Below are 13,296 nucleotides of genomic sequence, written 5' to 3'. Positions count from 1 at the left end.
GTCAACCTGACAAAGATGTTCCCAAAGAACTTACACTTGCACAAGACCCAGAATGTGCAGTACGCAAAAATTCTGAATCATTAACAGGTTTAGGGTCAAATATTTCATGACCCTGAAGACCTTAAAACAGGTGCTTTGTACTATTTGAAAGAAGATTCCCAGTTTTTCAAAGGGGCACATATCACTTGCTTCTAGTCCTAGAAAGTTCTGATATGTGGGGCCTTAAAACTGTAAAATTTTATGTAGAGACGTTATCTAAGGTATTTGTAGAATTTGATAAAATGTATTCATTATTTTTCTCTCTCCTCGAGCCCGGTACACTCATAATAGTAAGAAAACCTGGCTTTACAGCTAGAAGGATACAGTCCCAATAAAATGTTTAGAAATTATCTATAGCATTTTAAAAAAGATTTTCTGTAAAATGGTGTGTAACATGCAGATTATATAATAATGTGGTATATAGTTGTTACACAAAATGGTGTCCTGCATAATTTAAGTTGTGGCTTTATTATTCATGAGTAACATGCTCACCCTAAGCTCACACCAACAGACCTCTATGCTCCCTGGTTCATTGCTCCAAAATAAAGATTATGTGAACATTCAAATCAGACATTGGTTTTGATAATGACAGCTGATTTTTTAAAGAAAGAAAGAAAAACAGATGTCTAAGTTTCATCTTGTTCTAGAAAACCGTGTTCTAGTCAGAAATATTTCACAGCAAAGATCAGCTCAAATGACATGTGTGTACTAAAAGACATCTGATGAACGCAGTTCTCTTTTCCTAATTCAGTGTAGTTCAGCCAGAGGAAATTGTCACTGTCTGCCTGCTGGCAGAACACAATTCTTGGCAATGATTTGGGAACACACCAATTCATTTCCATTATGCAAATGATCATTTCCAATTTCCAAACTAATCTTCACTTTTTAAAAGCTGGCAACATTACACATGTTATTTTGATCTACTTTGATCTAAAACAAGAGCAGCACGTTTTGAGATAATGTGTAGCTCATTAGTGTAAACGATACCATGCTGGACTCATTTACAAGCAATTCAGAATCTTAACAAATAAGCCAGTTTTTAAAACAGTCAAAAATTTACCGACTCTCATTTACTTGCCCATCCTTTACCACAATCATTGGTAATGAAAAAATTGGTAGGTTTTTCAACCATCCAAAAAAATTACGAGTGGAACTGTGTTAGGCTGCATTAAACCAGAGTCTAGAGAAATGAGTGACCTTCTGCAACCCCATGTACAATCCCCTACACACCATGATGACAGATGCTATAGAAAAATATCTAGATAGAAGATATTTTTCATGACAAATAGCAAGAGAAATTGAAGTCCTGCTCAGAGCTTTTACTGTTTTAGCAATACTAGAAATCATACTACTAGGGAAGTGGTGGGTCTGAGAGTAAACTTCACTTTCAGCTCAATAGATTAGAAAAATATCTGGACTGTTGTAATAGCACGTGTTGCTTGTTAATTTATATACTATTTTGAGGGTGGGGAGAGGAATTACATAAAGCACTCTTTCCATTCCCTAGCTATTAATAAATGAAGCAGCACGTCAGCTGGGTAGCTGAGCATATATACAAACTGACCAGAAGTTTCAGTCAAATTTTTCACAGACACCTTAATTTTTTTGTACTCCACATAAGAATTTTAGTATGCGATGGAGTTCAGAGCCATAATCCATTGCTTGGCTTTTATCTGCCAATTTGTGTAGCTTAAGGCTGATAATTCACATCTGTGAAAAAAAGTTTAAAAAGCTAAAAATTAAAACTAAGATACTAAAATATATACAAAAAACTGCAGCACATTCCATGAGAGCACCTGTCTGCTTCAATGTATCATCTGTGTCAATTATGACCACAGAAAGCTTTCTGCACCAAGTTCAAACCCTAACAGTGACTTTTCAATTAAACTTACATCTTAAAAAGGAGGGAGAGTCAACAGGATAAAGAGTGTGTGCGCTCTAGGGGGAGGGAGTAGGCTTGGGAGAGAATCCTTTATTTTAAGGATTACTTTAATTATTATTTGGGCGTTATGTCCTGGAATTTTAACTACTGTACATTTAAAATCCTATTTGAAAAGCAAGAGAATGGAATCAATGTATTAGATACATGCCTCCTTTCTGCTAGCATTTCATAGAAGTCTCTGATATCTTGACCCGTTTTCTCCATGGAATGATAAAACGCCAATTGACTCTCTCGGTTTGCAAAATCCACCTGAAAAATAAAGGGTAATACATGTTCAGTAAAAGAAACATACCATTTTGACAGGTTTGCAATGTCTCCTGCAGTTCTTGAAGATGGAAGCAGAAGGGAAAGAGTGGGTGCGATACAGTTAAAAAAAATAAAATAAACAGTCCTCAGGACTGGAATTACTCCTGCTGAGATGAAAGACCTTTCCCTTATTATAAGTGTGCTGCAAAGCACAATGTGTTTTTATGGAGCTACACAAATAAATTCTGGTCAGGATATTTTCTTTCAGCTAGTGAAGAAAAGTCAACTGAAATAATTTTGTTTCAAGGAACAAAAGCAAAATTATTAAATAGTAATACCACCAGCAGCACTTTGCAGTTGTAGAGTGCCTTTCATCCCAGGATATCAAAGCACTTTACAAAGGTTGGATCAACATTATTAATCCCCTTTACAGATGGGAGTATAAATGACTTGCCCAAGGTTATATAGAAAGGCATCGGCAAGGATGGGAACAGAATCCAGGAATCCTGACTCCCAGGTCCCTGCTCTAATCATGACTTGCTGTTTCCCAACTGCTTGCTACAACACTGAGAAAATAAGGGCACAATTTATGGGGAGGGGGAAATAAAAATTAAGATTTAGAATGGGTTTGTCAAAATGCATTTGACACAATGCAACAATTTTTACATTAAAAAGGAATTTTAAATAATTAGTTTAGAAGAAAACTGGTATAACCACAGTAACAGAGCACAAACACATAAGAGTATTTTTTGTTTCAAAATCACTAAGGAGTAAGACCTACAAACACAAGATACAAAATCTTTAATGACCATATCTTTTATTCCATATAAAGGCTACTTATTATATTCAACCACCACACTTAGAAAACTATATAATGTATTCAAAACTTCTAACCACCACAAACATCAAATTTCTAGATGAATAAACCAGGTGAAAGATCATGCTTGAAGTGATTACCCACTCTTTAGGAGAGGAGGAAGAGGAGGAGAAAGATAATTCAGAGATTGGGCTAACACCCCAAACTCCTGGATTAGCTTGGTGCCTTTGTAGTATTGCTTCTCAGTCACTAGCAACAGATAATAATAATAATATGGACACCAACACCCAGAAGCTTAGAGATGCAAGTTCAGTGGAAAAAAATGACAGAATACAGGAGAAAGCTTTCTGAGTAACAGTTCAAAATGTCCTAACAGCTTAAGCCGAGTGTAAAAGGTTAGTTTAACCCTTTGAGATTTGGGACATATATGTCCCACTACATATTCTTTTGGCTGGCAGTTTGCAAAATGCCAGCATTTTAAGGGGTAAGACCTGAATACAATTTTTTTTTCTTTTTTAGAGGTCATTCTGCACACCTTAATTTTATTCCCACCGATTTTCCTCCCCTTGGTCTCTTTTACAGCTGCTTGTGCATATTCAATTTCATTGTAGAGAACCAGGGCCATGCCTTTTAAGCGGTCAAACACCACCTGTAAAAAACAAAAAAACAAAACAAAAACCAAATAAGAGCCTCATCCACAGGACTTAATGTCAGTCCCAACAAAATCCTAAATCATGAGGACACCGGTAAGAAAATAATTTTTAATCAAGGAAAATAATTTTCAGGCTTTTTTGATGAGACATATTGTAATGAAGAGACAGTACAAGGACAAGGGACTGCTTTGAATTGTGGATATTGTGGCTTGAGGTATATTATGCCTTTATTTTGTTTTTCTGTATTTTACTTGTATTATTTCCTTTGGTGACTGAGTATTGCTGTGTCATTGTTTACTTAAATATTTTTGAAAAATTTCCAATAAATTATAGGGGGGGAAAAAGGTAAGAGGAACATTTAATCACAAAATGAAAACAAACTGTATTGTTACAAACTGTAGTACTATTCTTCAATTGCTATATGTGCACAATTCAGAAACAATTGTTTGTCTTCGCAACACATACACATTCAAACAACAAAAGCTACATTAAAAGAATGTCAAAGCTGCAACACGTACCCACAGAAATCTTAAGGAGTTAAGGCCCCAATCCTGCAAACATTTACACAAGTTTAACTTTAAGCACATGAATAGTCCCACTGAAGTCAATTGGACAACTCACATGCTTAAAGTTAAGCATGTGCTCAGATGCTTGCAAAGTCATGGCCTAAATCTCAAATACCTACATGCAATGGGACCTGATAGTTCACAGTTCAACTATGTTGCGCAACTATGACATTTTTATGTACCTTTTCGTGTGTGAATTTCCTGTAGGTTTTTTTCAGAGTCATTTCTGGTCTATTTGCAAAAAACATTATTTTGTCTAATTATGTAATTAGCACGCATAAATATAATCACATGATTAGACTGCATTGTTCCAACATGAAACAACATCAGAATTCTAAAGAAACTTTGTAGTGGGAAAGACTGTACTGCACAAGAGCAGCAGACTAGTTCTAAAGTTTGTTATCTCGGCTCATTCAAAATATCATCATCAAAATACCAAAAGCAACTGGTCTATGTTTTGGACCAACAGGCTGAAAAGCTACAGCGCCTTGTAGGCCAAATTTCAACCCAGAGACAAATTCTATGTCTGAGCTATAAAACCCTGGAAGTCAGGGTTGAAAGGACAGGATGTAAAGAGAGTAAGACAGTAAACGTCAAACCACACACCAAAGCCTCCCACCTACCTTTACCACAGGCCCGTATCGGCAGAAATGTCGAGTTAAATACTGATCCGTTACGTTTGTAGAAAGACCATCTAACCACACGCAGTTTGTAGGCATGCTCTTTCCAAAACCCAGCTGAACACAAAAGGGCAAAACTTCCATCAGTACAATTCACAATTATTAAACTAATTTAACAGAGCATGCCTAATTTAGAATTATCTGAAGAAAACTATTAATTTGTATAGGTTTTTTTTTTAAATTAGCATCTCACGCAGGTGCAAGCAACTCAAAATCATAAAAATAATTCTGCATGCTTAAATAAATACAACGTTCATTTAATATATTTGGGTTTTGTGCAAATTTAGTGCTTCTGAAAGGTGTCAGATTGACAACTCTGGGGACTGAAATAATCTTCTTTTCCCCAGAACAGGTGCAGCACTGGCAGGAGCAGTGCGATCTTCCTACACTGCCCCACCAAACACTGACCTGGAGGGACTACCTTTAAAAATGAGAAGATAAATCAGCCTCCATGTCCATTCAATCCTTGGCCTCTCTGCTGCAATTGCCAATAAAGTTACCAAATAACGTCTGTCGTGGTGGTGGTTGAAAATATATCGCTATCTAATCTGACCTACAAAGTAGCAGCAAGAAAGGCAAAAGTAGTACAAGAAAAACTTCACTTCCACAGTCTAAGCTGACACAAAATTATAGAACACTGAAAACAAAATTAACCAGAAGGAGAATGCGTTTATAGGAGGATTTCTTTACCTTGAGACGGTTATTTCCAAGGTATTCCCCATCCATCTTCTTAATTGCTTTACATACACTTGCAATATCACAGTACTGCAGGAATGCGTACTGAGGAACTCCATTCACTTTCTTAATGTCAATATCCTGAAAAAAAAGCAGTCAATGCTCAGCAATATGCCAGCAAGTAAACAGATTCAGCTGTATAAACTAGATCTAAATGGATTTTTTCCCCTAAAAAAGCCATGTGCCACAGCTAGCATCGCTTAATTAACATTTTAGTCACAGAGATGATTTAAACATTAGCAGATAGCGAGGTGATTGCTTTACTGCTTCTCGTTCCAGTGGTATAACCAAACCCTTCTTGATGCAACAAAAGCTCTTCACAATGAAAATTTAAAGCTAGGAAGGGATGTTGCTGAACACCCAAGACGGTTAATGTGATCTACTCACAGAATAGCAGCTTTTGTTTGTTAATACTGTGTCAAACAGAGGTACTCAGAACCATAACACACACACAAATACAACTTCGTTTTCACCTGGGAAGGCCTAAAGGGAAACAACCTGCCTCAAACCAATAGTTGGCTTGTGAGGGAAGAGCCAAACAGGCTTATTTTTCCAAATAAACTCAATCCATCCACCCTGTTCCTATAAATAGACGACAATGCTGAACTATTCTCTTAAAACAAGTTGGCACCGATTAGATGAAGGCAAAAAAAGATGAACTACGTCCCACTGCTGACACATTACCCAAGAGACCTCAGGCATGTTCAAACACTGATGCAATCAGAGGAAAACAATTTGTGTGCAACAAAACCTGGTTTTAATCAACTTAAATAATAGCAGGTTCAGAACTGACATTTGGTCAACATTCAGGCTTACTGTACTGGCATACATACTCAGTCTCAGAACAAACCCATCATATTATGATTCATTCCACGCTGAAAATAGAAAGTAGAGATTTGATCTGATTTTTTAAACGGCACAAGCTTCCTTTGTGAGCCATGTGCCAATGCTAGCACACTAATTTGAGTATAAATGTTCAAATGCTCAAGATAAACTCATTTCATAGTTAATAAATTTAGGGACCAGGCCATAGTTTAAAATGAGACTCATCCTGAAGCCCTTAGGAAACTAAGTAAACTGGAAGAGATTTACTCAAGAATGGGAGTTCTACAGATGCAGCCTAATGATTAAAGTGGAATACTAATAAAGGACTACATTTCCAAGTGTCTAGAGTAGCACTACTGCAGCCCTGGCAAATTATATTTGTCCACTCACCTTTGGCAAGCAATTTATTTTGACAGGAGAATAAAATTTCATGTCTATTCCTTATGCACTGAAAAGGGTAAAAAGCAAGTCTACTTTGTGCCTAGGCTGCTGAGTTTTCAGGACATTTTTGCAAGGTTGCATTGTTACTAGAATTCTAGCCTGCTAGTAACGTTGATAATATGGCACTATTTCACATAAAATCACTTTACAAGACATCATAGATTCACAGACTCCAAGGCCAGAAGTGATCATCTAGTCTGACCTCCTGTATAACACAGGCTATGGGACTTCCCCAAAATAATTCCTAGAGCAGATCTTTTAGGAAAACATCCACTCTTGATTTAAAAAGTGTCAGTGATAGACACAACACCATGAGCCTTAGTACGTCTCTCTAATGGTTAAATTATTCTCACTGTTAAAAAAAAAAAAAAAAAAAAAAAGTTACTATTTGTCTAGCTTCAACTTCCAGCACTGGATCATGTTAGACCTTTCTCTGCTAGACTGAAGAGCTCATTATTGAATGTGTGTTCCCCTGTAGGTACTTACAGACTAATCAAGTCACCCCTTCGCCTTCTCTTAGTTAAGTTAAATAGATGGAGCTCATTGAACCTATCACTATCAGGCAGGTTTTCTAATCCTTTAATCATTTTCGTGGCTCTTCTCTGAACTCTCCCCAATTTATCAACATCCTTCTTGAACTGTGGACAAGAGAACTGGATATAGTATTCCAGCAGCGGCCGCACCAGTGCCATATACAGGGGTAAAATAACCTCTCTACTCTCACCTGATAATCCTGTTTCCAAAACCAAGGATTGCATTAGCCCTTTTGGCTACAACACTGCACTGAGAACTCATGTTCAGCTGATTATCTACCATGACCTTCACATCTTTTTCAATCACTACTTCCCAGGATAGCATCTCCACCCTGTAAGTATGGCCTGCATTCTTTGTTTCTATATGTACTCATTTAGCTATATTAAAACACATACTGTCATTTTACATACAATCTAGATTGCATATTATCAGTAACTTGTCCTCTTCATTATTTAGCACTCCCCCAATTTTTGTCTCATCTGCAAACTTTATCAGTGATGATTTTATGTTTCACACTACTATTATTGACTACCAATACTAATCTTTGTTTCCTCGGGGCAGCTCAGATGGTATAACATGAAATTCTGCATCAGAAAAGGGTCTGAGCTACAAACAGTGTGCAGATTGATAAATCAGTCTTCAGAGTTTATAAAGGTGTTGCAATCCACAGAGCTGCTATGCAATCTCACAATAAAATGTAAGTCATATTTGTGCATATCAGATAGAAATAGTATGGCATTTTGCATAAGTATGAAATATACTCCTCCAAATCTGAAAGACTAATATCTCAAAAGCCAATAACTGAAATATTTCTAGACAGATTGAAAACAGTACTGAATGTACAGCAACAGCTAGAGTTACTAAAATAATGTTGTAAACAAAGTATGCTATCAATACAGAAAGTCTGATACTGCGGACCATATATTATTGTCTGTACTGTAGACGGATATTTGATTCATCAGGAAAATTTCTCTTAAATCTTAACATTGCCATTACTCTACAGAGAGTGCACAATGTGGGAGAAAGAAGGGAATTAACGTTCCTGTGACTGTCTCACTCAGATAAGCTTGTTCAGTGAAAAGCCAAACTCCCTCATGTCATCACTAACCATTCTACTCATTGTCTCACTCTGCCCCATTATTACAGAACAGACGGTCGAAGCTGATGACTGATTTCACAAGCCGCAGTTAAACCCTTTGTTTAAAAAAGAAAATCAACAAAAACTAACTTCATAACAGTAATACTGACATGAAAATAGAATTGAGCATATTTACATCCATGATGACCATTAATAACTTTTCTGCCGCACTCCTATCCTGCAGAATATCCTTAACCGTTTCTTGTAACTGCACCTAACATACTTCTTGTAACTGCACACAAGGGCCGTTTTCATCCCAAGGTTATCTCCTCTGCAATACAAGTGTGCTAAAACCACATCAAACTCGAAACAATGCCTCTGGAGTACATTCTGGCAAGAAAAATAACTTATGTCAATCAAATGACTGAATGGACTATATTTCACATGTTCAAAAAGTGATTAACATTACATTTTACTGCTTCTTAAATCATTCAATAATCTGATGTGCATTTTGTACTGAGGCAACGGTCAGAAGTAACTTATACCAAAGAGAATTCACATACCACTATCCCTCCAAAGCGCTGAAAGATGTTGCGAAGATCATGATAAGTGGTTGTTTTTTCAAGGTTACCAATGAAGAGAGTTCTTGTTGCTTTCGGGTGAAATTCATCTATCCTTTCATCCAAAGGGCGAAACTCATTCTCGCTTTCTGTTTCTAGACACCGTAGAGATGAAAAGCATATTGTAATATACTGAGGTGTTCTCAGTTTCTTGGAAAACCTATTTTTGGAATACTAGAAATTGTTTGAAGTGATATCACTGCCTCTGACAAAAATACAGTTGTGCCCTCTTAGCTATCTGTGCACTCCATTAATGCCAGGAGTTTGAAATCTGTAAGTCATGCTACTATACTAATGCCGAGGAAACGGACCATAAGTTTTGATGCCCATAAGTTAAAAAGTTATGGCATTCTACCTTTGCTGCTCTAAAAGTTTATTCTTTTAACAAAATTGTCTTCTACCTCCAGGATTTAATTCAACAGGCTTCACTGTATTCATATATGTGTTGATCAGGTACATGGAAAAATGTTTTGATGGATCTATTTCTTTAACAATTAATTAAGTACAGTAGATTCCACTGTACTTGCTAAAGGCAAATAAATGAAAGCATAAACTTGTGTACCCAAAGTTATGGCTTTCATAAGTTGTGTCATTTACTTCATATTCCTCAGGGCCTTAAGGAGTCTGTCCTCCTTTCACAGTAACACTTGCAATTTAAGGCAGAAAAGAAATCTGTGAGGATTCAAACACACCTGAATTGTTTTGGCTGGGAGACAGCCAACTTCAAGTACTACTATCCAAATTCCATTTTGTACTGTACCCATCACCTTCTAACCATGCAGTAATCATACTGTAACGCCTACTTAGTAAAACGAAGAGTTACACAGTTGGGGAAAGGGAGGCTAATGATATTTTTATGGAAAGGATACCTGAATGCCACACACCAATTAATTAATTAGAACATAGAAAGAAAATCATGTATCTTGAGATAAATTACTCTAAAAAAGTAATACCCTTTTACCAAGTTTGAAACCAGACAAGTTATTCTGTGTAACCAAAAAGTGTTTATACTTCATAGGAAGTTAAACATGTAAGATATGCCTTAAGAAGCATGGATTATGCTAACTAAACTGTGTGTTGGCCTATATTTCACTGTGGAAATAAGGAGTAGCAGAACGCAATCTACTGGCCACTACAAGTAACTACCTAGCAAGGATGGAAGGCTTCCTTCACTGAGGGTTTGCAGCTGTAGAATTTTCTTCCTGTCTGATGTACCCAGAATAGATCAGTGGCATTCACTTTTCCTGCACTGTGATTTATTCTGTCATTTTTACCAGTTAATTTAAATTATAGCTTTGCAGCAAGGCAGAGTAATTGCAGTGTTTCTTTTACTCAATTTGCTACCATCTTACAACAGTTACTGTATATGCACTACTCTTATAATGACTATACCCCTAGAGGAAAGTTAAGAAGTCAACATATTTTCCCTTACCTGGTCCTATCCAGGCTGTCACTTCAATCTGCATTCCAAAGAATAATTTTCCTTTTGATGCATTCAATGCTTTTTCTTGATCCTCCTGCTGTCGGAAGAACACCAGTCCATATCGCTCCTCGGAGGCCCCATGAATCTGCACTGACGTCACCTTTCCATATTTCTTGAACTCATGGAAAAGTCCATCCTTAAGGCTTGTATCTAAACCCACACACAAACAAGTAAAATACAAATATTATTTGCCAACATTATAATGCTACAATGTTATCGAAGCCACAAACAAGTTTTGATATTCTATCCAAATTGTGACTTCACTTTGTTTTTATCTGACCTTCAAGTTTCACTGAAATTACAATCATTTTAGATATATATATTTTAATGTTAATTTTTCATATTTAGGAGCCTCCAACTGGCCCTCATGTTTCTCTTTAGAATTGAGGCCCCACCCATATAGATTTCCACATCACTGGGGCTACCTGAAGAGGATACAACTACTATTAATGGCAGGAGGAATAGCTCAGTGGTTTGAGCATTGGCCTGCTAAACCCATGGTTGTGAGTTCAATCCTTGAGGGGGCCACTTAGGGATCTGGGGCAAAATCAGTACTTGGTCCTGCTAGTGAAGGCAGGGGACTGGACTCGATGACCTTTCAGGGTCCCTTCCAGTTCTATGAGATAGGTATATCTCCATATATTATCCACCCTAAGACAATGGGTACGGAGACATGTAAAAGATCATTGTTTATTTCATAAACATCCTTACTGTTCTCAATATGAGTAGATATTACTAACAGCAATCCTGCAAAACTGGGTTGAATATATATCTATGAATACCACTGTTTGCATCACTTTTGTGCTAATCTTCTTGGAAAGACAACTGAGGCATGTGGGCTCATCCAGTGTTGGCAAAAACAACTGATCTGGGATTTCACAAGCTGCCTATGCGTTTGAGAGGGAGAGAGAGAGGATGCTAAACAAAGGGCATTTTAGCAGCCTTTACTCAGAATTCCTTGATTTACAACTCTCTTCCTTAGGATATATATTACTCAAACAAATACATTCAAAGAACATTAAAATTGCAAACTCAAGCACTCAAAAGTCAGAAAATGCCAGAATTAAGGCTGTCTGTGCCACTTTAATTCAGCTTCCTTGTGCGTATGCATTAAGATATAGTCTGTAATCAAATACTACTTTTTCCACAGAATCCCTCCCTTATTCAGGCACACGATGGATGGTGATCACGTAATGAGCAGCTATTCAATATTTCACTTCATCCTCTTTGCTCAATGTGTGATCACATGCCTTATTTAATGTACACTATTCAAACCCCACTCTGAATACAGAATTATTTATTTCCTCATGGGCTTTTCTATGGTGCTCATCATTATAGCAGCTGAGTGCTTGACAAACAATAATGAATGTATTTTCACAACAACCCTGTGAGGTAAGATGGTATTATTATCCTTTTACACATGAGGAACTATATACAATTGTCAGAGCTCACCACTAATTTCCAGTGACCAATTTGAGATGCTTATATAGCCTGATTTTTCAGAGAATTTAGCACTTTATATCTTAAAAGTACAGCTCCCAGTGACTTCAGTTGCAGCTATGAGTGGTCGCAGCCACAGAGTTTCAAGTTGGGCAACCATAAAATGAGGAACACACAATTAGTGGCCACCCATGAAAAATATGCTTTAAGTGACTTGTCCAGCAACACAGAGGAACTCTGACAGAAACACGGATAGAATCCAGTTCTCCAGGTTAACATTCAACTGCCCTAACCATGAGACCGTCTCCTCTCTTCCCCTAGCCCTCTGCCTCATTCACTATACACCTTCCAAACGCTGCAACATGAGGTGGGATCCTCAAGATTAACAGCCTCATTAACTAGGCAACCCCATATTCATTCCCAGAGCACCGTTCATCGTGTGCACTGAATAAGGCAGGGGTCCTATGGTGAAAAAAGTGTGATGTCTTGTTATTAAATGCTGAATGAATGCATACGTAGGAGGCCAAATTAAGATGGTCCAAACCTTCCTCCTCCAGGCTCCTTGCCCCGTCTATTCCCTCTATCCCACCCCTTTGCATTTTAGTCAGTTTTCTTCCTCCTTCTCCATATTGCCTGGGGGCCAACAGCAGGAGCACTGAGAACAGAGAAGAGAGAGCCTATCTGCTCTCAATTCCAGTACCCGGCATCACAGTGGCTCAGAGCAGCAGACAACAGCAATTGCAGGGAAAGTCCTGCTCAGTGAGTGAGGCCTTGGGCTGGTGCATGTTCAATACAGACAGAATCTTCAAAGAATTTAGCTGACAAACTCTAAAGTTTATTCAGCATACACACGCTAAGAATTTTTTTTTTCCAAAGGCTTATAACTTGGTCAAATTTGGGCAGTTTTTCTACAAAGACAGCAAAGGACACATCCCTGACACAAGAGCAGCCCAAGGTCCTATAATGGGAAGTGTTGGGCAAACTTCTCTCTATGCTACCAGCTCTGCCTGTAGTATGTTAGGCTATGTATCAGAGGGGTAGCCGTATTAGTCTCTATCCACAAAAACAACGAGGAGTCCGGTGGTACCTTAAAGACTGACAGATTTATTTGGGCATAAGCTTTCGTGGGAAAAAAACCCTCACTTCTTCAGATGCCCAAATAAATCTGTTAGTCTTTAAGGTACCACCGGACTCCTC

General features: G+C 37.6%; 1 protein-coding gene across 2 annotated transcripts in view; it reads right to left on the bottom strand.

Annotated features, from left to right (window-relative positions):
* LOC135893422 (msx2-interacting protein-like) overlaps positions 1-13,296 on the bottom strand; it is a 59,497-nt gene that overhangs the window by 15,376 nt on the left and 30,825 nt on the right. Inside the window, exons 3-8 of one of the 2 annotated variants that reach the window (XM_065421236.1) lie at positions 10,609-10,809; positions 9,120-9,271; positions 5,634-5,759; positions 4,887-5,000; positions 3,580-3,693; positions 2,130-2,230 (exon numbers count right to left, since the gene is read on the bottom strand). In XM_065421236.1, coding sequence (XP_065277308.1) covers positions 2,130-2,230; positions 3,580-3,693; positions 4,887-5,000; positions 5,634-5,759; positions 9,120-9,271; positions 10,609-10,642 — 641 coding nt within the window. In that variant the 5' untranslated portion in view covers positions 10,643-10,809. The remainder of the gene's footprint in view (positions 1-2,129; positions 2,231-3,579; positions 3,694-4,886; positions 5,001-5,633; positions 5,760-9,119; positions 9,272-10,608; positions 10,810-13,296) is intronic. The other variant, XM_065421235.1, reaches the window with a different exon arrangement.

Source organism: Emys orbicularis, chromosome 22 (genome assembly GCF_028017835.1).
Source record: "Emys orbicularis isolate rEmyOrb1 chromosome 22, rEmyOrb1.hap1, whole genome shotgun sequence".
Classification (NCBI taxonomy): Eukaryota; Metazoa; Chordata; order Testudines; family Emydidae; genus Emys; species Emys orbicularis.
The sequence above is the reverse complement of the archived record's forward strand: the minus strand, read 5'-3'. Positions and strand labels throughout refer to the sequence as shown.